This window comes from Manis javanica, chromosome 6, assembly GCF_040802235.1.
Source record: "Manis javanica isolate MJ-LG chromosome 6, MJ_LKY, whole genome shotgun sequence".
NCBI lineage: Eukaryota > Metazoa > Chordata > Mammalia > Pholidota > Manidae > Manis > Manis javanica.
Window position 1 is genome coordinate 118,875,106 of NC_133161.1, and position 26,170 is coordinate 118,901,275.

The 26,170-nt window shown below is 39.1% G+C and overlaps 1 protein-coding gene across 7 annotated transcripts in view; it reads right to left on the reverse strand.

Annotated features, from left to right (window-relative positions):
- DYNC2H1 (dynein cytoplasmic 2 heavy chain 1) overlaps positions 1–26,170 on the reverse strand; it is a 347,628-nt gene that overhangs the window by 10,171 nt on the left and 311,287 nt on the right. For 5 of the 7 annotated variants that reach the window (XM_073239362.1, XM_073239361.1, XM_073239364.1 and 2 more), the window contains 2 exons: positions 8,555–8,664; positions 7,546–7,627 (listed from right to left, as the gene is read on the reverse strand). In XM_073239362.1, coding sequence (XP_073095463.1) covers positions 7,546–7,627; positions 8,555–8,664 — 192 coding nt within the window. Of the gene's footprint in view, positions 1–7,545; positions 7,628–8,554; positions 8,665–20,555; positions 20,806–26,170 lie in introns of those variants that run through there. The other 2 variants (XM_073239366.1, XM_073239365.1) reach the window with 2 other exon arrangements.

The following is a 26,170-nucleotide window of genomic DNA, read 5'->3' on the forward strand; positions in this document are numbered from 1 at the left end:
ATGTAGTTGCTTAAGCGGACACATGGGAGACAGTCCAGGCTCCTTTTCCTGAACTTCGACATGTTATCAACTACCAAATCCTGCTACTTCCAATACACATCTTCCAAATCTGTCCATATTTCTCCACACCCTCTACCACTACCTATTTTGGAATTTAAAGTAAATCTGTGGAATTAAAAGACACTCTAGTTCTTGAAAATGAAAATGAAAACATAAGAATGTTTAAAAGCGATATGCTATTGTTTATATAATAAAATGATAATATATCAGAGATTGGGGTAGTATCAACAAATAGTACCTTTGTTCTAACTGGAGCTGCATTAAAGGAAGAGTAAAAGCAGGTAAGCCCCAAATATTACCTTTATCTCAGAAAAAGTCTGAAAAATATAGTAGGTCTCCAGCAAATGATTTCCTAATACGAAGCTCATGAATTTGGCAGGCTTAGCTCCTAGTTGTAACAGCACCACACTAAGCAGCCAGCTGTAGCAGGGCAGAGGCCGCCCTGGAGGAGTAGAGCGGACAGTGCGCCCCCCAAGAGGACACCACCAGGGAGGCAGCACCTGGCCCTGGGTTCCTGACTTAAACTCAATAATCAGATAAAGTGACTCCTTTCCTGGGAGGGGAGGAGAGATAATCTAGCAGTATCAACATTAGTAAATATCCTTTCACACAGAAGAAAACAACACAAACAGGAAGAATTCCCTATAACAACATATTTAAAATATTTTGAAAATTGCTTGATATATCGTAAGTGTGCAATAATGAGCTGTTACAGTTCATTTAATCTAATCCATTTTCTAATTTCTAGACACCTAGAATTATTTCCTATAGAGTATATCTATTTAAGTGAGGCAAAATAAATGTCTGAGTGGAAATTATTTAGATACATCCAATCAGAATACTTTTGCCTATAATATTAAACATTTATTAAATTATATTTAATATTTAACTTTGGAAAATACTTTTCAAATTTATTCCAGGTAATTGAGCCTAATCAATTTTTTCACTTAGACATCAAAGAGGTAACATATTAGAGTGTAGTTCTAATTTTATCAATGCTATATTTTCACTCCAAATAAATATAAAGCATATTAAAATGCTGTTTATACTTATACATCTATTTATAGAGCATACTTCATACTTTCTAATAAAAATTTTTTAGAAGTCTATTTTAGCCATTTGTACCTTAGTGTGCATAACACATATCACTTGATACAAAGAAATAATAATTGAGATCAGAGCTCATTTGTTTATATTTTATTAAAAGAACCACATTGGTGAGGCTGTCTCTTGATATCTGCAAGTAAATGTACTATTTGAGTCAAATGCAAATAATTAAGTGAAGGTATCTAAATGTGCATGTCTTGTAATCATTTCCTGTAATTTTGGTTTTGCTTATAAATACATAGATTTCTTCAATTCAACAGAAGAGAAACAATAAAATAATTAAACCAAAAAAAAATCAGTACTCAAATAATGTTATTTGCACTTGAACCTCTGATTAAAACATCTGAAAACAGAGGAGCAACTGCAAAAGTATGAGAAACAAAACATACATTTGACCTTGTTTACAGTTTCAAAACCACTTATTAAGGGATAGTGTGGATCAGGAAGACCACATAGTTTAAAAATATTCCAAACAACCACCATATCCCCCATCTATTTTGAAAGGGCTATTCATAAATATAAGATCTTATTCAACTCTCAGCTTCTTACCCCAAAAGGGGTTAGTAATAGTAACAGTGGTGACTGTTCACTGTAAACACACCTTTTACTCTGCTGGGCCCTACTTCTGTTCACCAATTCCTACTTCTAGACTTGTAGCTCAAGTGACCTGTATTTTCAGTTAATTAGTTTTGTTTTCTGTCCTGTTTCTGATGTAACAAAATACTTATATTATATTTGAAGCCAGACTGTGTTTGTGGTTTCCTCTTTTATATTTCATCTATCACTGTCATACATTTGGAACAGAGGGGATGAATCACAACGTCTCTGGGCCATCTCCACCAGAGGTTCTCAACTGTTTAAAATCAAAGTCAATCACATGATATAACTTAAAAGTGAGGAAAGGAAAATAGGTAGACAAATATCGTGGAGCGTAACTATATCTTTTAGAATGAAAGAAAACCAAAGTTTGTACTGACTATGTTAGATCCATTTAATTATAAAAAGTTTTGAGAAAAAAATTGCCCTAAAATAGTAAAATTAATCTGCATGATGGTTTCATAGGTATGCCTGCTTATTAAAAAATTTATAAAGTTGTACTCTAAAATGTGAGCAGTTTATTGTATGATGTTATACTTTGCTATAAAGGTTTATGAAAAAAAGATAGGTCAACATGAAGAGGCTCTACATAAAAGACAAAGTAGGTATAATTGCACATAAAAAGTGATAAATGCAATTTACTAAAACACATTAAATATGTAAGAAGCTCACACAACACTTAAAAACAAAGAAGAAATTTCATTGGACACTGAGGGAAACAGTGTTTCAATACCATAATCTGAATATCCCTAGTTTAAATGAAAAAAAAGTATTTGTTCCTTATTTCCTATATAAAATGTATTACATGATGTCCAGGTAACCAAGTAGACTTAGTTGATGATGCTCCTTAGCAGACCAATTCTAGCTAATAAATGTGGAAGGATTAACAGATTTAGAAAAATTAGTGTTGGAACTTGTACCGATTCAGCCCAGATCATCAATGGTTAAAACAGTTAACAGAAGAATGACAGGAAACCATACCATGAAGTAATCAGGCTTTCACAGCCTGTGCCCAGAGGTCAGTGTCAGCAGCAGCAAAAATAGGAAAACTACACCTTGTGTGCCTTATTGTGTGCAAAGTGAAGCACACAGTACCACCTACCTAGTATTTTTGCTTAAAGAAAAGGAAAGCGAATCTAATCAGGCCTCTGGAACTGACTTCCATTTTATAAGAAATGAGGGACAGAGGAACAGGGTTTAGAATGACATCAGGAAGCAGAAAACATCAGAACAGATGAATACAGAATGCAGATCACTCCCACCGGAGAGGGACCCTGCTTCTGTGAAATAAGAGGAGTCTGATCAGATGTAAAATGACATATACATTATAACTAAGAGCAATGTTTGGGCCTTGTTTTGACCCTGATTTGAACAAATTATTGGAGAAGATGTTTATTTTGAGTCAAATTGGTAAAACATCAGAGCATTGCTATGGACTGAGTATTAAATGGTATCAGGAATTACTGTTAACTTTTATATGTGTGTTAATTTGCTGTGTTTACTTAAGAAAATATTGTTTTTGTTTTTGAGAAATGAAGAAGTAAAATAAAATGATGCCTGGAATTTGCTTCAGCAAAGACAATTAAAAAAAAAAGAAATATCTCTAAATCTTGAAACCTTTGAATATGTAGATTCATTTTACTATTTTCTCTCCTCATTTGTCTGAAGTATTTAATAAAAGAAAATATTTAAAGTGATTGAAAAAAACCTTGAGGACTAGAGGATATTTAAATTTTCTCTAGGTAATTACCTTCTCTGTCTTGAGTTACTGTCTACCAGCCACATGTGGCTATTGAACACTTAAAATATTGCTAGTATGAATTGAGATATGCTGTATATATAAAACACATCCTTGATTTCAAGGACTTTGTATAAGGAAAAGGAAAGTAAAATACAGTATTCATAATTTTAAAATATTTATATGTTAAAGAAATGATATTTTATGAACTTTAGGTTAAAATATATTACTACAATTAATTTCTTCTCTTTTACTTTTATGTAACTACTAGAAAAGATAAAAGTACATGGGTGGCTTGATGGAGGCTGAGGAAAGAAAAGCATGCTATGTAATACTGTATTCCAAACAGAGGTATGTACAAGTTTCTTAGCTTTCAAAAGCTGAGGAAGGACTAGAACAGCTAATGGAATTTTGCACATAGTCACAGCACACTGATTATTTTCAGTACATAATCCCAGCCCCCTGATTTCTTTCAATCCAGTGTCAATTAAAGTCAAAGGTTCATAGAAGAGGGACTTCCAAAACAGGAAGTCGAAGCTAATTCTTAGTCTCCTGCTATATTGGGGGAGCATGACAAGATAGCATTAAATTGGCAAAGCTATTAAACACTAGTCAACTAAGAATTAAAAATCCTTTCATAAAACAGGACATTCAAACCTTTTGTAATACAAGGATAGTGAACATTTGAAGCCTTTGGTTGCTACAGTCATTTAAATTCTTAAGAAAAACCATTTCTGTTGAACTGGTTTTATACATATTAGTTTGTACATATCCAATCATTTTAGAGATCTGTATTTAGAAAAAATGATATTACTAAGCATTCTTATAGTTCTCCCATGTTTTTAAAAACAATATCTACTTGATAATAATGTGACTATATAAAAGCAGAATCACAGTGTTCAGTTTTAAAATTGAAGACAATCAGGAACATATGACAAACTGAGTAGTTTAAGGGTTTTTTTTTTTGAGGGGTAGTTTTCCACTGCTGGTTGATAAAGTACAATCAGCTGCTCACAACCATTTGGGGAGGTTGTGTCTACAGCTCATAACTCCCAATTCTGATGAGCACATTTCCTTATGAAACCTCAAATGTCTACATGTCTAATTGCTTCATTCTTCCAACTTCTATTTCTTGATAAGCTCTATGAGGAAGGAAATTGAAATATGAACAGTATAATAGTCACTTGGTACATGGGCAGACTGTAGCTTGGCATGAACCAGGCAGTCTACTGGCAAACATAAGTGACTATGCAACTCTACCAGGTCCCTGAGGAGCAGCAGCTTTCAGGGATCGTAGGCGATTGTGCATTTTTAATAGGCGCTACAATGCATTTAAGAAGCCTGATTTACCAAGGGAAGACTTCTTGTTTTGCTTTTGTATGTGGCCGCATCAGCAGTAAAGGAGGGTGTTGGGAGCTCCTCCGATGTTCCTGGGCAGTAGTCTTATAGTCTTGGGCAAGATCTAACATGCAAGATGAACAGGAGCTTGAACTATGCATCCAGTACCACATTCCACTACTGCTGTTTAACAAATAATAAATCAATAATGGCAGTGAGGAAATTTTAGAGGACCACATTCAGGGTCTAAAAAATCAATATACATACATGTTCTTTTAAGTAGTGTCTAGAGGGTTTGAGGTATTGATTGGTTGGGGGAAGTCCAGCCTTGCCTGTATATTTCACTGGTTTAATTTAGTGTAGGATGGTAGGGATTGGAAAAATTCAAAACCAATTGAATTCTAGAGTGACAGTATAATTTAAATATAATTCAAATCCAAAGTGCTCCTATTGAAATGTTGCAATTATTGACAAAATACAATAAAAAGGAACCTAAATATATTATTTAACTTACTGATTTTGTCAAGTGCAAACAGTGAGGAGCTGACAAAGACTTCTTGTCTGATAAATATGTCTGGAAACTGAGTAAGAAAGTTTGGAAATGTGCAATTACATGAATGAGTGAAGAGAGGAAAAATTCTGTTAAATGACCTTAAATCTCATGTGTAGGGATGACTTTTTATTTATAGTTGTTAAGTATATGAAATAATTATATTAAACTTATAATGTTCCTAAATACATTTACCAGCAAATATTTCAGTGTTCAACAATAAAATCTTTTATGAATGCTAAATAAAAAATGAAAGAATTCTGCTTTACTAGATAAAAGTAGTGAACTTTATATTAGAATACACTTTCTTTTCTAAGAAATTAATATTACCTAGTAAAACCAAATCCAAATCAAAGAGAAATAAAACATGAACATGCATGTAGGTTTTCAGAGGTCCTTAGAATAAACAGGTCAAGGTAGTTATTATTTAAATCTACTGACAAGTGAAATAACAATGGCCTAGACTGCTCCATTAATTGCTTTAAAAAGGTGCATAGCTCTTTTTTGAAGAACTAAGATTAGAATCTGATTTTATTAACTGTCAGCCTTATTTCCCCATCTACAAAACATAATATTTAAGCTTGGGAATTTCTAGTTGTAGGCAGTTTTATTACAATTTTGTAAGAACAGGAGCAATATAGTTCTAGAAATATTAACATACTTTGACATAGAATAAAACTTGTTTCTCTTGCTTTTTATACTATTATCTAAATAATGGTGTTACATACTACATGTTTGGCTCACTGCTGCCAGAGACTCACAACCAGGTGAACTGCATGGCTCCTGGATGACACATCTTACCACATGTTCCCTTCCTCTCCTTAACAACTGGGCAACAGTGTATGAGCACCAGGAATAGCTAAAGTAGTTCTCTTTATGGGCTGGAGGATAAGGTTAAAATAAAATGCAAAGGGAAGAAAGAACTTTTCTAATTCCCCCAGCTTGGAGAGAGAATTTTGCAGCAATCTATAGAGCTAAAAGAGAAAGATCTAGCTTATTAATGATCAAATTTCTGGCACACTATACCAGTATAGTGTACTATACTACTGTAGTGCCTTTCCTATTGCAGGCCCTCAACTCAACAATTCAGCAAGGATTTGAGTGTTTATTATGTACCAGCTACTGTTTGAGGTATCTGAGATACAACAAAACTGGAAACAAAAATGACTGCTCTCACAGGACTTACGTTCCAGTGGAGTAACACAACAAACATAACAAATTATATAGAATGTTAGAAAGCAGTAGTGATATGAAAAGAAAATTGTTGAACTGGGAACTAGAACTATGTAAAAAGAACTGAAAAGTTAGTTGCCTAAGGTTAAAATTAAAGATCTATAGTGTTTATTTAAAAAATAGGATTATATGGGATACACTATAATAGATACGGGGGATCTGAAGATGAATAACATGCCTTCTTTATCTTCAATGACATTATAGTTTCATAAGACAGACCAATATGGATGTATGGAGATAATAATACTGCGGCATGTAACATGTTATATTAGCAGTGGAAAAAATGTTAAGAGGGAAATTCTATGTGCAGGGATGGGAAAGAAGAATGCTAGAGAATGCTACTAATACGGAAGAAGGCTGGAGTTGTTGGAGGAAGGATTTCCAGCACATCCTTTTAATTAGCTTTGTTACTAACATTTGAATGATTACCTATTATTATCTCATTGTAAAAGTAATCTATTTTTAACAGGAAAGCTAGCTAGGAAAATACATACTGCAAGAGATGGATTGATTTTAACAGTGAATTAATTAACAAATGTTAAACTCCCTGAGGACAAGATTTAGCTTATTTTTTATATAGTATATTTTATACATACTTTATTGCATAGTATTTATTGAATTTAATTTTAGAACAGATATCCTAACAAAACTTCATGACTTGTATCATTTTATTTTACCAAAAGTTATATTTTCAAATATGTTGTGTCCCTGAGATTCTTATTTTTACATTAGAAGAGGTTGTATTTTGTACAAGTTGTTTCATGCTAAATCTTAACCTACTTTTTCATATAGGTAATAGAGTCTGTGCTGATCTTATACTATAAAGAAAGGTAATTTTGAGGTTTTAGTTGCAAAATCTCTTTATCAGAGTTGGTAATCATAATTTGTAGACTCAAATACACATCTAGAATTGGTCTAATACCTTGACTTGCAGTTTTGCTTCTCTCAGTTGACCTTTCCATGAAGCTACAAACTTAAAGCTGTCCACAGAGCAGCCCATGGCCCTGTAAAAGTAAAGCATCAAATGTCAGAAACACTTTATTCTGAGAAATTAAAATATTAAAAGTTAACAGAAGATATATTCCTATTTATTTATAATTGAAATATTTACAATGTGTCAGTGATCAGATTTCAAACTGTGTACAATATTTTAGACTTCATACTATGTTTTTAACTGGTTAAAACTTTAGACTTTAAGTCTCCTCTTCAAAGGCTGTGCAAGTTCCTTGAGGGTATGTCTTTTCTTTTTTAGTCTTACATCCTCCATTTTTAACATCACCCTCAAATGCAGGCACATGTTAGGTGGTCAATAAATGTTTATTAGCCAAACTGAATACTGATATTTGTAATATGATCCTGAGATATACATATTGAAATTTCCCCAAATTACAAACAACTAAATTTTGTTCTGTATATTTTTGGAAGTTATCTCTTTTTTTTACATCAAACTTACTAAAAATTATAGTCTATATATGATATTTTCTCACCAAAAAGTCTAGTCAGTACTGTCCACCAGAATTTTCTGCAAAGATAAATGTTTTCATGCAGTCCAAAGTGGTAGCCACTGGCCACATGTGATAGTTAAGCACTTCAATGTGGCTAGGGTGACTAAGAAATTATTTTTTTATTTTTAACTTTAATTCATTTAAATTTAAATAGCTCCTTTGACTTCTACCTGCTATACTAGACACACCAAGTCTAGATAAATAATTAAAAATTTAGAAATTTCACCTTGTTCAATTTTAATAAAAAACATAATTAAAAGCAATACCTTTTAAACTATAATTTAACTGTATAATTAAAAATCAAGTACTGGAAATTACCTGGTTTCAGCAAAAAATTTATTTCTTGATAATCAAGGCAATGTATCAAAATAAAGCAAAGTAAAAGTATCTTAAGGGCAAATAAGTAACTTATTTCATTTTAATTACCTTGCACTTTCCTGGCGAAGAGCATTGAGAAATGTATCTGGGTGGAAGAGTTCTGATAGGTCAAGTGTATCAGAGAGAAGAGCTTGTTTTTCAGCTCTTTCTACCCAGCTCTAGAAGGAGGAAAATACACACACACAGAGACCACATTTAAACACTTTGCAAATTTGAAAGACAAATCTATTAAAGGACTAATATGCAGAATTCACTTTCAATGAGAAGGTTATGCAGTTTCCTAATGTTTTGAAACGGGATTGGAGAAAACGTTTTCCACTTTACATTGTGAAGTCTGCTAGTTTTTTTGACATAGCCATCCATCACCAAAAACCTTCCTTGTATAACCCTTTGCTGGTAAAAAATCTACTCAGAATAAAAAGTAAAACATGAAAATCAATCTATTATGCAGGATTTCAGTTTGGGTTGGCACTTTTCCTAGTGATTATCCACCTCTCAAAGTGCGCTTAAGAGATACTGAGCATCTTGGTCTAATTCAAGAGTCCTCAAGGACCCCAAGTCCTGGCAATGTACAATGCTCACCCCAAGCAGTGCAGTTACCATCAACATAGAACAAGGCTACAGAACCACTGGCTATATTCTCCATGCTGCACTTCTATTCCTGTGACCAACTTACATATGATTGAGATTTTACTACAACCCTGAAATTATTCATATCCCCATTTTACAGATGAGGAAATGGAGACACAGTGAGCTTAAGGATTCTAATCGAGATTGCATAGTTAGTAAATGTTGGAGCCGGGAAATAAAAAAACTCAAGCAGCTTTAAGTTATTTGTTTCTCTTTAATATTTCTTGCAGGTGCTAACATGCATTAGGAGATAGATAACTTACTGGTGATTTCTGAATCAGTCTATTTTTCATCTGGTATGCAGAGATGATACCACAGTAATGTTACCTATTAAAAACTTGCAGAATTCTCACACAATAATTCTTTTTGTATGATTTATAAGCAGTCTAGGAAAAAAATTGTGTTTATTTATTACTGTAAAAAAATTGTGTTTATTTATTACTGTAAAAAGACTGTGTTTCATGTATTATAACACCCTGTTATCTACTTAAGCATTTACATCTAGTGTAGACTAGGAAAAATTAAAATCTCCAAAGCTACTGTGTTTGCCTTAACATCTTAATGCATTTGACTAGTACTCCTATCTTGTAGCAAAAATGTTTCTAAATCCTTCCTATGAATTGATAATATGCTGATTTTAACAGTAGAAAAGTGCTGATGGACAGTGACTATAATGGGGTATGTTGTGGAGACTTGATAATAGGGGGGAATGTAGTAAGCACAATGTTGCTTATGTAAAACCTGAGCATAAGATTGTATACCAAGGATACCTTAATAAAAAAAAGTAGAAAAGACTTAGAGATCTCTTTAATAAGTATAATTACTTCTTCTCTGATATTATCCTTGATAATATTTCATAAAGTACCTATTTTCAAAGTTTAAATTGTGCAATGGTTATTTTGTTTATTCCCTATCAAATATTTTTATTATCTGACTCCTATTTCCATTAGCTAAGCATAGTCAATAAATTATGCTTCTCTGACCATTTTCCTTGTAAATAATATTTCACATATTAATATTTCAAATGATACTATTATTTCAATAAATATTTAAAATTAATTTTGAATTCAAAAACATTAAAAGACTTGTTGCCAGGAATGGATGTGCATGTTCAAATTAATTAAAAATTACAGCATGGCTGATAGTCAGCAGTTTTATTTAAAGTTCGAAGTAATTAATTAGTCAAGGAAGAACAGCTTTTTTAGGAAAAGTGTTTTATTAGTCTACAGGGAAGAAATAACTTTAGTCATTAATAACCTAATGATAGGCTAAAATGAATATATATTTGATAAGATAAAGTTTAAATAATATTCTTTTAATGTGTTTAAGTCTTTGAAGGAGAAACTTCACAGTAAAAACCAGCAAGCATATTTTTTTCTTTCTTAAAGCTACATTTAAGAAATGGCTCAAGATGATGGTACAGAAGTCCCTGACTCAACTCCTCCTACAGACACACTGAACCTATACTAATATATAGCACAATTTTTCCTGAAGAGGACCTGAGGGATGATTGAATAGCTCTGCACAACAGAAGGTAGGGAGACCACGTAGAGAATGGTGGGAGAGATGGAGTCATAGTAACCACAGGAACTCAGTAGGGAGGGATCTCACTAAGGGATCCACATACAGATGTGCTTGCCCTGGGGCATAGGGGAAAAAATGTGGTTTAAAGGGCAAGTAGAATATAAGTAAAGGAAACCCATTTATTAACCCTAGAGCATTTGTATGTGGTGGGGGAACTGCTGGAACTCTTTCTGGTATCAGAAGTGTTGGCAAGCTCCACTGTTTATGTTCTTACTCCACCCTGATTGCACAGACAGGAGCAGGGTCTGGGTACTCTGGGGGAACTGCCACCCCAGTGAGACAGGCTCCTAGCCCTCAACAGCTCCAGCCATCCTCCCCAAAGAAGCCCACCCACCCACACTTGATAACTTAACATAGAAGCACCTAACTATATAAAGCAAATATTAATAACCATAAAGGGAAAAATTGATAGTAATATTAGGGGACTTTACCACCACATTTATGTTAATAGATAGATGATACAGACAGAAAATCAATAAGGAAATAGTGGTGCTGATGATGCATTAGACTAAGCGTGACATAACAGATCTACACAGAACATTCCATCCCAAAATTGCAGAATACAAATTCTTTTCAAGTGCACATGAAATGTTCTCCAGTACAGATCCATGTTAGGCCACAAAAGAAGTCTCAATACATTTAAGAAGACTGAACTTATATCAAGCATCTGTTCTGACCATACAATATGAAACTAGGAATCAATCGCAAGAAAAAAACTGGAGAAAGCACAATATGAGACTAAACAACATGCTACTCAATAACCAATGAGTTAACAGAGAAATCCAGGAGGAATTTAAAAACATACATGGAAACAAATGAAACAGAAACACAATGGTTCAAAATATACGGAATGCAGCAAAAGCAGTTCTAAGAGGGAAGTTCATAGCAATACCCAAAGAAAGAAGAACAATCTCAAACAATCTAATATTACAACTAAATGAACTATTTTTTTAAAAAGCCTAAAGTTAGTAGAGTGAGGGACATAAAAATCAGAAAAAAGAAAATTAAGAAACAACAAGAAAAAAAATCCAATGAGCTGGTCTGTTGAAAATATAAACAAAACTGAAAAATCTTTTGCTAGACACATCAAGAAAAAAGAAAGAGGACTCAATAAACAAAATCAGAATGAAGAGAAGTTACAACCAAACCCACAGAATTCAAAAATTATAAGAAAATTCTATGAAAAATTATATGTGAACCAATTGGACAGCTTGGAAGAAAAGGATAAATTCCTAGAAACATTCATCTTGCAAGACTGAATCAGGCAGAAACAGAAAATCTGAACTGATTAGTTACAAAATTGAATCAATACTTTAAAAACTCCTAATAAACAAAATTACAGGGACACATAGCTTTACAGACGAATTCTACCAAACATTTAAAGAAGGAAAGGATCAATTTATATCCTACCTAAGGTATTCCTAAAAATAAGGGGCAGAATGCTTCCAAATTGATTCTCAGAGAATGGTATTACCCTGAAAACAAAAGCAGAAAAGACAATACAAAAAAAGAAAATTACATTTCAATATCCCTAATAAAAATAGATTCAAGGATCCTCAGAAAAACATTAGCAAACTGAATTCAAAAATACATGAAAAGGATCACTCAGTGTGACCAAGTGGGGTTTATTCTAGGATGCAAGGATGACCTCAGTATCTACAAATCAATCAATGTGAGGTACCATATTAACAAAAAGAAATTATAAAGACCATATGATCATCTTAATAGATGCTGAAAAAGCATTTGACAAAATTCAACATTCATTTATGATTAAAACTCTCAACAGAATGGGTTTATAGGGAACATACCTCAACATAATAAAGGCCGTCCATGTCAAACCCACAGCCAACCTAATATTCAATGGTGAAAAGCTGAAAGTTTTTCCTCTAAGATATGGGAAAAGAAAAGGATTTTCTTCACCACTTTTTTTCAACACAGTACAGAAGTCTTAGCCACAAAAGTCACACAGAAAAAGAAAAGGCATCCAAATTGGTAAGGAAGAAATAAAACTGTCACTATTGCAGATGACATCATACTATAAATAGAAAACCCTGAGGGCTACTAGAAAACTATTAGAACTAATAGATGAATTCAGTAAAATTGCAGTATACACAATCAATATACAGAAACCCATTGTTTTTCTATATACAAATAATGAGCTAGAAAAAGAGAAATTAAGAAAACAATCCCATTTACAACTGCATCAAAAATAATACCTAGGAAAAAACCTAACCCAAGGAGGTGAATGACGAGTACACTGACACTGTACTTGTCAAGCAAATATTAATAAACATAAAGGGAGAAATTGATAATAATAGGGGACTTTACCACCACATTTATGTCAATGGATAGATGATACAGACAGAAAATCAATACGGAAATAGTGGCGCTGATGATGCATTATGCTGATGAAAGAAACTGAAGACAATACAAATAAAAAGAAAGTCTATGTCATGGATAGTAATAATATTGTTAAAATGACCATACTCTGCACTACAGAGTCAATGCAATCCCCATCAAAATACCAATGGCACTTTTCATAGAACTAGAGCAAATAATCCTAAAATTTCTATGGAACCACAAAAGACCTGAAATAGCCAAAACAATCTGGAGAGAAAAGAACAAAGCTGGAGGTATCATGTGCCCTGACTTCAAACTATACTGTAAAGATACAGTAATCAAACAGTATGGTATGGCACAAAATTAAACACACTGATGAATAAAATAAATAGCCCAGAAATAATCTCACACATATATGGTCAATTAATATACAACAAAGGAGGCAAGAATATACAATGCAGAAAAGACAGTCTCTTCAATAAAAGGTGTTGTGAAAACTGGACAGTCACATGCAAAGGAATGAAACTGGATCATGGTCTTACACCATACACAAAAATAAACTCAAAATAGATTTAAGACTTTAATATAAAACTAAAACCATAAAACTCCTAGAAGAAAACATAGGGAGTAAACTTTTAAATACTGGCTCTAATATTTTCTTCCTGGTTATGTCTTCCCAAGCAAAGGCAACAAAAGCAAAAATAAACACGTGGGACTATATCAAACTAAAACGTTTCCATACAGCAAAGGAAACCGTCAACAAAATGAAAAGGCAATCTACTGAATGGGAGAATATATTCACAAATGATATGTATGAATTTAATACATTATAAAAGTGGCATAAAAGATCACTGAGGAATGGGAAAAAGTATTCAATAAAAGGTGCTGGAGGCAAATGGTTAACTGAGAAAAAAAATTAAATCTTTAATTCACATTATAATGTAAAATTATGCCATTTAGCAAGAGCAGAGTGTTATTCCACAGATAATGGGAAAAAAAGAAAATCACCTTTTAATGAGGCAATCAAGAAGATAAATATAAATTAGATTATAAAGAATTTGTATATACAAAAATATAGAAAGCAGAGCAAAATGCACTGAAACTAAATTTGGAAGTATAATTTCCTCACATATGAAAATGGATTAATAACACAATAGTGGATTGTTTACAAATTTCCTGAAATGCATAACAGGATTATCCTTAGAACAGTTATGTAAATTTAAAAATAGATATGATTTTAGCCCATCAGAATAGCATAATGAGAAATGATAATGTTCATATATTGGCTAAGTGTGCAACATGGCCAAAAATTTTGATAGGACTACCTATTGGTACATATTTTTATAAAGCAATTTGATGAAATATGCCAAAGCTTTCAAAATATTCAAGACCATTTACTCAGTAAATCTTTTCCTGAGAATGTAAATTAAGGTAACAATCAAGAGATGATTATACATGGCTTGCTCATTTTTTAAATTATTATAATTTTAAGACATTAGAGGTAGAATATAATAGAAATTAGCTAATTAAATTATGCTACATCAGTACAATAAAAATATAGCAATAAAAACTAGTATTTGAATAATGTTTAATGACATTGGAAAATGTTCATGACCTACTGTATCACAATGTAAAAATGTATATGTAATATTAACCTAGTTATGTAAAACCATTATTTGAATACACTGAAAAATATTGAAGAAAGCATAGCAAAATATATTATTTCAACTGGGTCTGGCCTATGGCTTATTAATAACTATCTTTATGCACATGTAATAACAATTATTTAGTATAAAGGGAATTACATTAATAAACTGATGCCATTTTGTCTTATCTTAATGTAATGTTTTCCTTGGAAGAAGTGTTTAAGACAAATAAGTATTTTAGGTAACCATTTTTCTAAATGTGCTTTTATATTCCTTAATCTTTTTTTCAAACTTTTTTAGTATAAATTTAAGGCTTAGGGACCTAAGAATAAATTCATCCAGAACTACAATGTAATTTATTCAGAATAAAAATAAGAATCTCTAGTCATTGTTTTGACTAAAATAAACAAAACATTAAAAGTTTATCATGTTAATAACCCTGTGTAAAACAAGTTTCTCAAATCATTGGATGAACAGAGTCATTAACTGAAGCTCATCAGTAAGGTAGATTCACAGAAATTATACTGGCATTAAAACCTCAGAATTAATAAGTAAAGACAACAAAGATATTTGTCAAGAGTTTTTTGTACTAACTTCAAGAAATAGTGAGTGTAATACCAGACTTCTACCATTCCTTGAATCTTAATATTTTTTAACTCAAACCTGGATTTATATCACCATTATCATTGTTTTTCAAATCTTATACATTAGGTTTACTAGTTATATTATGTAAGCATGGGAGAAAAAAGAAAGTGATCTCTTCCCAATTCAGTCTTTTGAGTCTTAACCTCAAGTCATCTTTGAGTCTTAGACACTGATATGTGAAAAAGCCTAGAGTTCAACAGAACAAGACTGAGTTGGACTACTTCCCTGGGCTGTAATCATTTTGACTCTGTCAACTTTACAAAAAAAAATTGCCTCACATACTCCACTAATATGGTTACCTTGTTTATCAATATTAGAGAACTGTTTTTAAAATGTGTTGTATTGCGGGAAAATTGCAGTATTTCCAGTATATCTCTCCTGGCCTTAGTGCATCTCCGTATCAGTAGGTATTTCCAAGAGGTAGAGAGCAGTAGACTATCTCCATATCAATAGGTGAGCGAGGGCCTATCTGGACCAGAGAGGTTGGGTGGAGGCCCTTCTTCTGCAGTCAGATCGTGAAAGACACGGGAGAGCAGAAGTGGACGACTGCTTGTAAGAAACGGGTTTCTCCTTCTTTATTTCTTTGACTGATTTTGGTTTCAAAGATATTTTGCCCCAGAATTTCCCCCCAGAGTTACATCTGGTGGTAGTCAGCAGGAACTCTGAACCCAAAATCTGTCAATATGGGTGCGACCCTTGGGCGGGCTGCCAGAAGAGATGGTGAGGAGATGCCCAGAATGACTCCTGTGGATAGTGGGGAGGCCCCAGTGGCTGCAGTGGTAGAGGCTGCAGCTTCACCTGGGAGCCGCCTATCTGTGGGGCTTCCAATGAGGGAGCCACTAATGGGGAATTGGTCTAGGGTAAAGCACCTCCTGTAGGGGTGGGGCCTTCCCCAGAATTAGGGAAGTGTGGAGACACCGGAAGCTGTGGAATTAGCCCTCCGTGAGACAGAGTACTGCTTAGAGGCCCTGAGTGGCTGTGTAGCAGCTGGGGTCGTGGGCTGTCTTTTCCTTGAGAGAGTGGAAAGTGTTATTGAGGAGACAGAGAGGGTTAGCGAGGAGAGAAAGAGACTTCAGCAAGAAAGAGAAAGAGACTTCAACAAGAGAGAGACAAACTTCAGCATCATTCGGAGGAGTTGGGTGATGACCTATGGGATGCCCTTAAGAAAGAGAGTCGTTGAGAACACAGATTGTGCACCTGGAAGGTTTCTTAGCAGTGAGGGAGGAGGCAGCAGGAGAATTCGAGCTGCAGGAGGCCCTACGAGAGGGGGAGAAAAGAGCGGTGCCTTCAGCCCCGGAGATGGTGGAGGAGGCGCTGGAAGAGGATGAGGGGGTGGGGCCAAGGGCCGATCTGCTGCCGAGGACACCGCCTGAGGCACCAGCCTCTCCTGTATTAAAGGCCCCACCGGCTGTAATTAAGAAAATTAAAATGCAACAACCACAAGCTCTTCCGGGGGAACAGCCCCTCCCCCGGTTGTGGAGCACTCCATGCTCTGCCCCTATACCCAGGATGAGCTGGTGGACATGAGAGTCCGGTTTTGACAGAAGCCGTTGGAACCTCTGCTTACGTGGTTTATGTCTCTAGGATATGGGGGTGGAAAACATTGTTATGTCAGGTTCTGAGATGGGTAGACTGGCTTCCCTGATGACTCACCCTTCCCTTTGGCAATGGTTGCACAGTGCCCATCATACCTCAGGCAATCAGGCACCTCTGGATTGGCTGACAGCAGCCATTCGGGCAGTTTGACCTAATCAGGGTGATTTGCCATACTTCGTAGTAGCTGGAACACATATGCAGAGCTCCAGCAGGTGTTAAAGGAGCTGGACATGAAAAATACCATCTATCATACAGACCCGCAGGGCCCTGAAGAGAAGTTGGTCACTGGAAGAATGAGAAATCTGGTACTGCACACAGCCGCCCCCCCATCTCTCTTTGGGTCCCTAGTGATTATTCTTGCCCCCTACATATGGCAACCCACAAGTGAGGCTACTCATACTTTAGCAGATCTGGGGGAGGTTCAAACAATAAGAGCACAGAAGGAAGTATGGCTATGACTGAAAGGAGAGGTGCAAAGGGCCCCATGAAGGTCTCGAGGCCTGGATGTGTGCTGATTTGATAAAGGTCGGGGTAGTGAAAAAAAAACTTGATGGGCAGCCCAAAAGGATCTTGTTAGAACTGTGGCACCAATTAAAGCCAGAGCAGCAGTTTCAGCTAGTGAGGTCCAGAACATGGAAGCCAGAGGCAAAGCCCCATGTCCGGCCTGTGTCCCTGCAAGACTTCCTGCGGGGGGGGCAGTACTCAGGCTCTGCCTGGGACCTCACCCCCACAGGAGGATGATTGGGCATCATGGTTTGACTGAGGGGAGGATGTGGGAGGCAAGGCCCTCACCTTGGGGGACAGGATGGGGACCAGAGGCCACATGTAGAATTAACAATTCACTGGTTCCCTGTGACTGTACAATGTGTCCTGGCGCTGGTGGACACATGAGCTGAGTGTTCTCTGATTCATGGCAACCCTGAGTGTTTTCCCAGGACCCCTGCTGTGACAGATGGCTATGGGGGTGAGGCAGTTAGAGTGAGGAAAGCCCAAATCCCATTGGGGAGAGGGTGTTTACCCCCAAAGGAGTATACTGTGTACATTTCTCCCATCCTGTATATATTTTGGGGGTAGATATCCTGCAAGGACCGTGGTTACAGTTCACTGCAGGTGAGTTCTGACTGAGCATATGTGTGGTAAAGGCAGTTCTGAGGGTACATGCTAAGCAGCCACCTGTAGCTCTGCCTGTACCTCAGCGGGTGACAAATACTAAGCAATACAAATTGCCTGGGGGGCACAAGGAAACTGGAGAAACTCTACAGGAGTTGGAGAAGGTGGGCATCATAAAGCCCACTGATAGTCCTTTTAATTCCCCAGTGTGGCCAGTGAAAAAGCCAGATGGTTCCTAGCATATGACTGTCAAATACAGGGAATTGAATGAAATCACACCCTCCTTGCATGCTGCTTGTCCCCTCTACATAGCAGCCATTACGGATGCACTCAGTCATGAACTAGGGACATATCATTATGTTGTAGACCTTGCTAGTACTTTCTTCTCTATTGACATAGCACAGGAAAGTCAGGAACAGTTTGCCTTCATGTGGGAAGGCTGGCCATGGACATTCACTGTCCTTCCACAGGGATACCTCCACAGTCCCACAATTTCTCATGGACTTGAAGCCCAGGACTTGGCCACATGGAAAAAAACCACAAATGGTGCAGCTGTATCACTACATTGATGATATCATGCTCACATCTGAATCTCTTGCAGGTTTAGAAGGGGCAGGGGCAGTTCCAAGACTGCTGCAACATCTGCAGGAGAAAGGATGGGCTGTGCACAGCACCAAGGTTCAGGGACCTGGTTTGTCTGTAAAGCTCTTGGGGGTGGTCTGGTCATGTAAAACTGAAGTTATCCCAGAAGCAGTTGTAGACAAGGTCCAGGTTTTCCCCACCCCTACCACTGTGGCAGTCTTACAAGAGTTTTTGGGTCTTCTGGCTACTGGAGAGCATTCATCCCACAACTGGCACAAATTCTGAAGCCCTTATACTGGTTGGTAAGAACAGGCATCAGGTGGGTCTGAGATGAGACGTGCAGCTGCTTTAAGTGCTGCTAAGCAAGCAGCCAAGGCCTTACAGGCCTTGAGTGTAGTGGACTCCTCAAGGCCCTGTGAGCTACATGTTTATGTAACCGAAGATGGTTATGGATGGGGTCTTTGGCAGTGGCTTGAACAGACATGCCAACCTGCTGGATTCTGGTCACAACTATGGAAAGGAGCAGAGGTCCTGTATATCTTGATAGAGAAGCAACTAGTTGCTGTGTACCACACCTTTCTGGCTACAGAGACCATCACCAGAACAGCTCTGACCAAGGTAATAACCATCTATCCCATCGCAGGGTGGGTATGAGACTGGACCCAAAGGCCACAGGGTGGAGTGTCACATACAACTACACTGGCCAAATGGGGCACATATTTACAGCAGCATAGCACTCTCCCTACTTAGCCCCTTGAGTGGAGAACTCCAACGCTTATTGGGGCCAGTGACATATACCAGTGGAAAGCAGGAAGAACTTGCTTTTGAGTCATTGGTAGCCGAGAGTCCTTATCAGGAGAGAAAACGTATAGGGATACCTGAAGATGCTTGATATACAAAGGGCTCTAGTCGTGGGCAGCCAGTGAAGAGGAGGGCTGTGGCTTTCTATCCTAAGACTGAGACAATATAGATGGAGGATGGAGAGGGGAAGAGCAGCTAATGGGCTGAGTTGTGGGCAGTATGGCTCCCAGGAGCCCCTCTCCTATAGTTGTCTGAACTGACAGCTGGGCCGTGTATCAGGGCTTGACCCTGTGGCTACCAACATGGTACCATGCCAGTTGGATGGTTGGTCACCAGCCCCTTTGGGGCAAGAGTTGTGGCAAGACCTATGGGCCTCTGGTCAGACTAGACTGTTAGCATATATCATGTGACTGGCCATTTGCCTTTGGCATCCCCAGGGAATGATGAAGCAGACACACTGGCCCAGGTGCGCTGGCTAGAAGGAAAGCCTGCCTCTGATGCAGCCCAATGGTTACATCAGCATTTGTTGCACAAGGGGCTAACGAAAATGTGGACCATAGGACATCAGTGGGGGTTGCCATTGACCTTTGAGCAAGTCAGCAGAGCCCAGAAGGAGTGCCTTGTGTGCCCTAAGAGAGAATTTACACCAAGACTCACAGCAACATGGGACAGTAGTAAGGGGGCCAATACCCCTTGTTAGGTGGCAGATAAACTATATTGGGCCTTTGCACATATCAGAAGGATATCGGTATGCCATGACTTGCATGGACACAGCTACTGGACTGTTGGTTGCTCTTCTTGCACATTGTGCAGATCACGGGACCACTCTCTTGCATGCATCCTACCTGGTGTCATTAAACATGTATCTTATTGTCCTTAAGGTTATTTTCTTCTGTAGTCCCTGTGGCCTGGACACGTCCTCTGGCTGCAACTGCTGCGTGATGATTGCTCTGAACTTCCTACCTGTTCAGCTACTGCCTGCCTGTGGAATTGGCGTGCTTTGGACTTAATCTGCATAGGACTTTTCTACCGAAGCTGAATTCTCTGGCTTGAGGATTATCATGATTTTATTGCTATTGCCATTGTATATTATTAGTCTGGTTACAATGCTCCAGTTTTCTCACACAGAGGCCACTGCAGAACATGGGGAATGAGTAGACTGTGAGGTGAGATTTCTGGAGGGGTAGGCTGTGGGTAAAACTGCAGTATTTCCAGAATCTTTCACCTGGCCTTAGTGCAGCTCCATATCAATAGGTGTTTCCAAGGGGTGGAGAGAAGTAGTCCATCTCCATCTCAGTAGGTGATTACAAGGGGGAGCGAGGGCATATCTGGACCAGAAAGACTGGGTGGTGCTCTCTTCTTCTGCTGCTGGGTCAAGAGAGACATGGGATGACTGCTTGTAAGAAATAAATGGGTTTCTCCCAATTTATTTCTCCTTTTGACTGATTTCAGTTTCAAAGGTATTTTTACCTGGGATTTTTCCCTGGAGTTACATGTATACACTGTATAATCTACCCATTAATGTTCTGCTATTTTCATTGACTTTAATTTTTCTTAGCATTTTCCAAATTCTGATGTACTGTGTTTTGATTTTGATTCAGTTAAATGAATTTCCTATTTTCTCTTTTATATCTTCATTGACTCATGAGTTATTCAAAAGGATATATTTCATTTCCAAATATTTGAAGATTTTCTAAAAATCTTTTGTAATCATTTCTAACAATTCTATCATAGAATTTCATATCTTTTTATATTATTTGAGAGTAGTTCATACTGTGATCTATCTCAGTAAATGTTCTGTATGCACTAGAAAGGATGTATATTCTGCTTTGTTTATTAAGTAAGTTAATTGTGTTCAAGTCTTCTATATCCTTACTGATTTTCTGCCCAGTTATTAAATTGCTTAGGTATTTAGAAATATCTAACTTTGTAGATTTATTTCTCCTTACAGTTCTATGATTTTTGCTGAATGTATTTTTTTAACCCTGTTACTAGATGTGGAAAGTTTAATATTGCTGTTTTTTGATTACTTGATTCCTTTATCATTACAAAATAACTTTCATTTGCCTTGTTATATTTTTTGCTATGAAACCTCTTTTGTCTGAGACTAATATACATACACAAGCTTTCTTTTCACTACTGTTATGATAGATCTTTTTCCACATTTTATTTTTAACCTATTTTTATCTTTGTATGTAAAGTGTAATGCCCTTATAGCCATCATAATTGGTTTTTTTTAAACTAATCTGATGATTTTTGCTTTTAAGTTGGTGACTTTGAAAACACATATTGAAGGGCCCCCACCAGTAAGATGGCAAACTTTCGGCTTCTCTTCGGGGTCCTCGGTTCCCGCCGGCGCCACCTAAAGCCCAATCACCTCTCGCCCCCCTCCCAATCCCAGCACCTAGCCAACAGCCACGAGCCCCGGAGAAGTGACACCTCAATCAATTCATGCCCCTTCCTATATAACCCAGCACCTTTCCCTAATAAAGCAGAACTCTCCAGTGAATTGCTGCTATGTGTCACTCCTTTCCTTTCATTGGTGCCGAAACCCGGGAGACGGGACACCCCAACTGGGCCCCGTCTTCCCCCCGACACCAGCAGCAGCGTGCCCTCCTCCTCTTTTTCCGGCGCTGGCTCATCACACTCACCACTCCTCTCTGGCCTTTAGGTAAGTTTTCCCCCGGAGTGGGCCACTCTTCCAAGAGCTATCGCAGTGCTATTGACCGTGATCGTCCGGCAAGGCCCTGACACTCGGGGATGAGGAGGGAACTCTCCCCGCCTCAGGCCTTCACGGCTGCGGTGGACCCTCAGGCCCCTCCCCAAAGAGCCATAAATCCCCGCCTCAAGCCTTTACGGCTGCAGTGGACGCTCAGGCCCCTCCTCCGACAGTCATAAACGCATTCACCATCCTTTCCATCAGTGCTGAAACTTTTTAAGCAAAATTTCCCTAGGGTGGGCCACTCTTCTCCGAGCTATCGCAGTGCCATTAACCGTGATCGTCCGGCAAGGCCCTGACGCTCGGGGATGAGGAGGGAACTCTCCCTGCCTCAGGCCTTCACGGCTGTGGTAGACCCTAAGGCCCCTCCTCTGACAGTCATAAATCCCTGCCTCAGGCCTTCACGGCTGCGGCAGACTCTCAGGCCCCCAATCCAACAGCCATAAACGAGGTGACTCCTTTGTGGATGAGAACACACCCTTTCCCCGCCCCCTCCTCCTTCTGTTCCATCCGCCGAAATCTGTTCTGTCTGCCAAAAACGCCTAGCGCTAGGTACCTCGTGACACCGGCACTCTGCCTTCTTAGGGAAGTCTGGGTGACGACCCACACTTCCTAAGAAATTGCGACTCGTATACGAGTTTCCGCAGACCACCAAGGATCATCGGGGATGCCCTTTGTCTCCCTGTGGTCTGCTTCCAGTCCGAGGATCTCCGTTCGTCTTCCCCTGTTTGTCTCCTTCTCTGTCCTTTAGCCATGGGAGCCTCCTCATCCCTCCCTGAAAGTTCACCTCTTGAATGTCTGCTTAAGCATCTGGCTACCCTCTCCCTGACGCCTGATATAAAACCAAAACTTCTCCATAAATATTGCTCCCAAGATTGGCTGACATACCCCCTAGACAATAACAACCAATGGCCTGCAGGGGGAGCTCTTGATCCTAACATCACTCACAATCTCTTTAACTACTGCCAGCGCCTGAAAAAATGGAAGGAGATTCCCTATATTGAAGCTTTCCGCCTCCTCCTCCCCCCGCCCCCTCCCAAGTTCTCCTAGCCTGCAAGCCGCTGCCCCCGCAGAAGCCTCCCATTCACTCCCTTCCCCTTCTTCTCCTACAACAGCCCTTCTCCCTTCTTCCCCACTATCTCCTCCCCCATCTCACCTCCTCCGCCTTCCTACCCCGCAGATTAAGACTGAGCCTTTCAGCCCCCCCTTTAACTAGGTCCTGGGAGCCTCCTCCGTCTTTGCCCTCATCACCTGTTTCTCCCCTGTTAGGGACCGCCTTTGTCTTCTCACATGTTTGTAGGGAGAATGGGAAAGCACCTTCCCCCATGTCTGAACGCAGCATGGGAAAGCACAAGCTAGAGAACAACCGGTGCAGTCCTTAGAAGTTATCTGTCCACAAAAACATATCTTGCCAAGACTCCTCACTCTGAAAATAGAGAGACCTTGAAGATGTGTAAAAACACTGCCCCTGCTTCTAGATATGCCCTTTCCCCACTTGCCGATGTGGCAAGAATGGAGAACAAAGAACATTCTGTTTACGCATTCCATAAGCAATTAACTAGAGCCCTGCTGTAGCTCAGTTAGTAGAGCATGGGACTCTTAACCTCAGAGTCATGAGTTCAAGCCCAACTAGAGCAGCAGAGGCAAGCAGCTGGGCTGCTAGCTGGTGACACATGGGTCCGATTCTATCTTTATTGTCTTTGCCCCCCTTCTGCACTTCAGGACCTGCTCGACTAAGCACGGCTAGACCACGTCACTCCCCCACAGACTGAGCTAGAACCCTTCAGTCCCCCTCAGACTCGGTCCCGAGGGCCTCCCAAAATTATTGCCCCCCTCCAGGAGGTAGCAAGATCCGAAGGCATCGTGCACGTTCACGTCCCTTTCTCCTTAAGAGATTTAGCCCAACTAGAGAAACGCCTAAGTTCCTTTTCCACTGATCCCACGACATACATCAGGGAGTTTAAATGGACCCTGCAGTCTTAGAGTATCACACATCATGACATTTTCATGCTCCTGGCCAATACTCTCCTCCCTGAACAGCGTAGACAAGTTTGGGACTTCGCCCAAACGCACGCTACCGAAACCCATAGGACTGACCCCACCTATCCCCCTGGCCTCACTGCTGTCCCGGAACAAGACCCACACTGAGATTATAACACCGCCATGGGTCTCTGCTCTCGAGATATTTTTGCCTCCTGCTTAATAGCAGGTCTGAAAAAGACAGCTCATAAAGTAGTCAATTTTCAAAAGCTCCAAGACATAATTCAAAAGAGAGACGAAACCACCTCTGAGTTCTTAGACAGACTCACTCAAGCCCTATTACACTATACCAGCCTAGACCCAGAAACACCTGAAAGAAGACATGTCCTTATGACATACTTCCTAGCTCAAAGCTACCCCGACATTAAAGCTAAACTCAAAAAGTAGGAACAGGGCCCCGCTACCCCACAGACTGAGATCCTAACAGTGGCCTTTAAAGTCTTCCATAACCGGGAGGAGGAGAAAGAACGCTGTACACAAAAGGTTGATCAAGCCAATTTCCAAATGTTGGCTCAGCTGATAAAACCACAACCTGGGCGCCCCTCTACAAACAAGCCCCCCTCCCCCAGGAGCTGCTTTCAAGTGCGGAAAAGAGAGACATTAGTCAAGAGCATGCCCCTCCCCCAGATCTCCTACCACCCCATGCCCCAGATGCCACAAAAAGGGCCACTGGGGGTCTGATTGCCCAACCACCCGAAGGGGAGGCTGGATGAACAAACCCCATCCTAAGCCTGCCGTAGTGAGGCTGGCAGAAGAAGATTGACGGGGCCCGGGGGCTTCTCGCCCGACCATTTCCATCACCAAACAGGAGCCCAGGGTTACTTTAACAGTAGACGGTCGCCCCATCTCCTTCCTCCTAGATACAGGAGCCACCTTCTCAGTCTTGCGAGAATACCGGGGCCCTACCACGCCAGCCATTACTCCTATAGTCGGGGTAGGAGGTAAACAGATTTTCCCATTAAAACCCCCCCCCTTTATGCACAATCCTAGACAATCCCATACCTTTCTCCCACTCCTTCCTGGTTATGCCCCAGTGTCCCATCCCTTTACTAGGACAGGACATCCTTTCTCTCCTCCACATTTCCATAACTATATCCACTCCCACAGCCCCCAGTACTCCCTTTCTGATAGGCCTCATAGCTGACAACCACCCCTCTACCCAATGAAAGCTCCAGTTTCGCCCTCATACACCCTGTAAATCCCAAAGTTTGGGACATTACAAGCCCCTCTGTGGCCCTATGTCCCCCTGCCTCTATCAAATTACGTGACCCCTCACAGTATATCTGTCAGGCCCAATACCCCCTAACCAGTTCAGCCCTCAGAGGCCTCCAACCCATCATTCAAGATCTCTTAAACAAAAATTACCTCAGACCCACTCACTCCCCATTTAATACCCCCATATCAGCTGTTAAAAAAACCAACGGATCTTTCCACCTTGTCCAAGACCTTCGCCTCATCAACATAGCCGTTGTCCCTATCCATCCCTTAGTTCCAAATCCATACAGCCTTTTATCACAGATCCCTGCCTCGGCATCCCACTTCTCAGTCCCAGATCTCAAAGACGCATTTTTCTATCTCTCTAGACCCCTGCTCCCAAGATTTTTTCATCTTCACCTGGACGGACCCATACACAAGACATTCTGAACAACTCACTTAGACAGTTTTGCCACAAAGCTTCCGAGATAGTCCCCATATTTTTAGACAGGTCCTAGCTCAGGACCTCAAACAGTTTCATCATTATTACTCCAAGTCCACCTTATTACAATATATAGACAATCATCTACTCTGCAGTCTCTCATGGGAACAGTCTCAACTTGACACTACTTCCCTACTTAACCTTCTAGCTTCCAGAAGTTACCGAGTATCCCCGGTCAAAGCTCAAATCTCTTCCCCTCCTGTCACTTACCTCAGATTCCTTCTATCTCAACAAAGAAAGTCCATTACCTTAGACAGAAAATGGCTCCTCTCTGA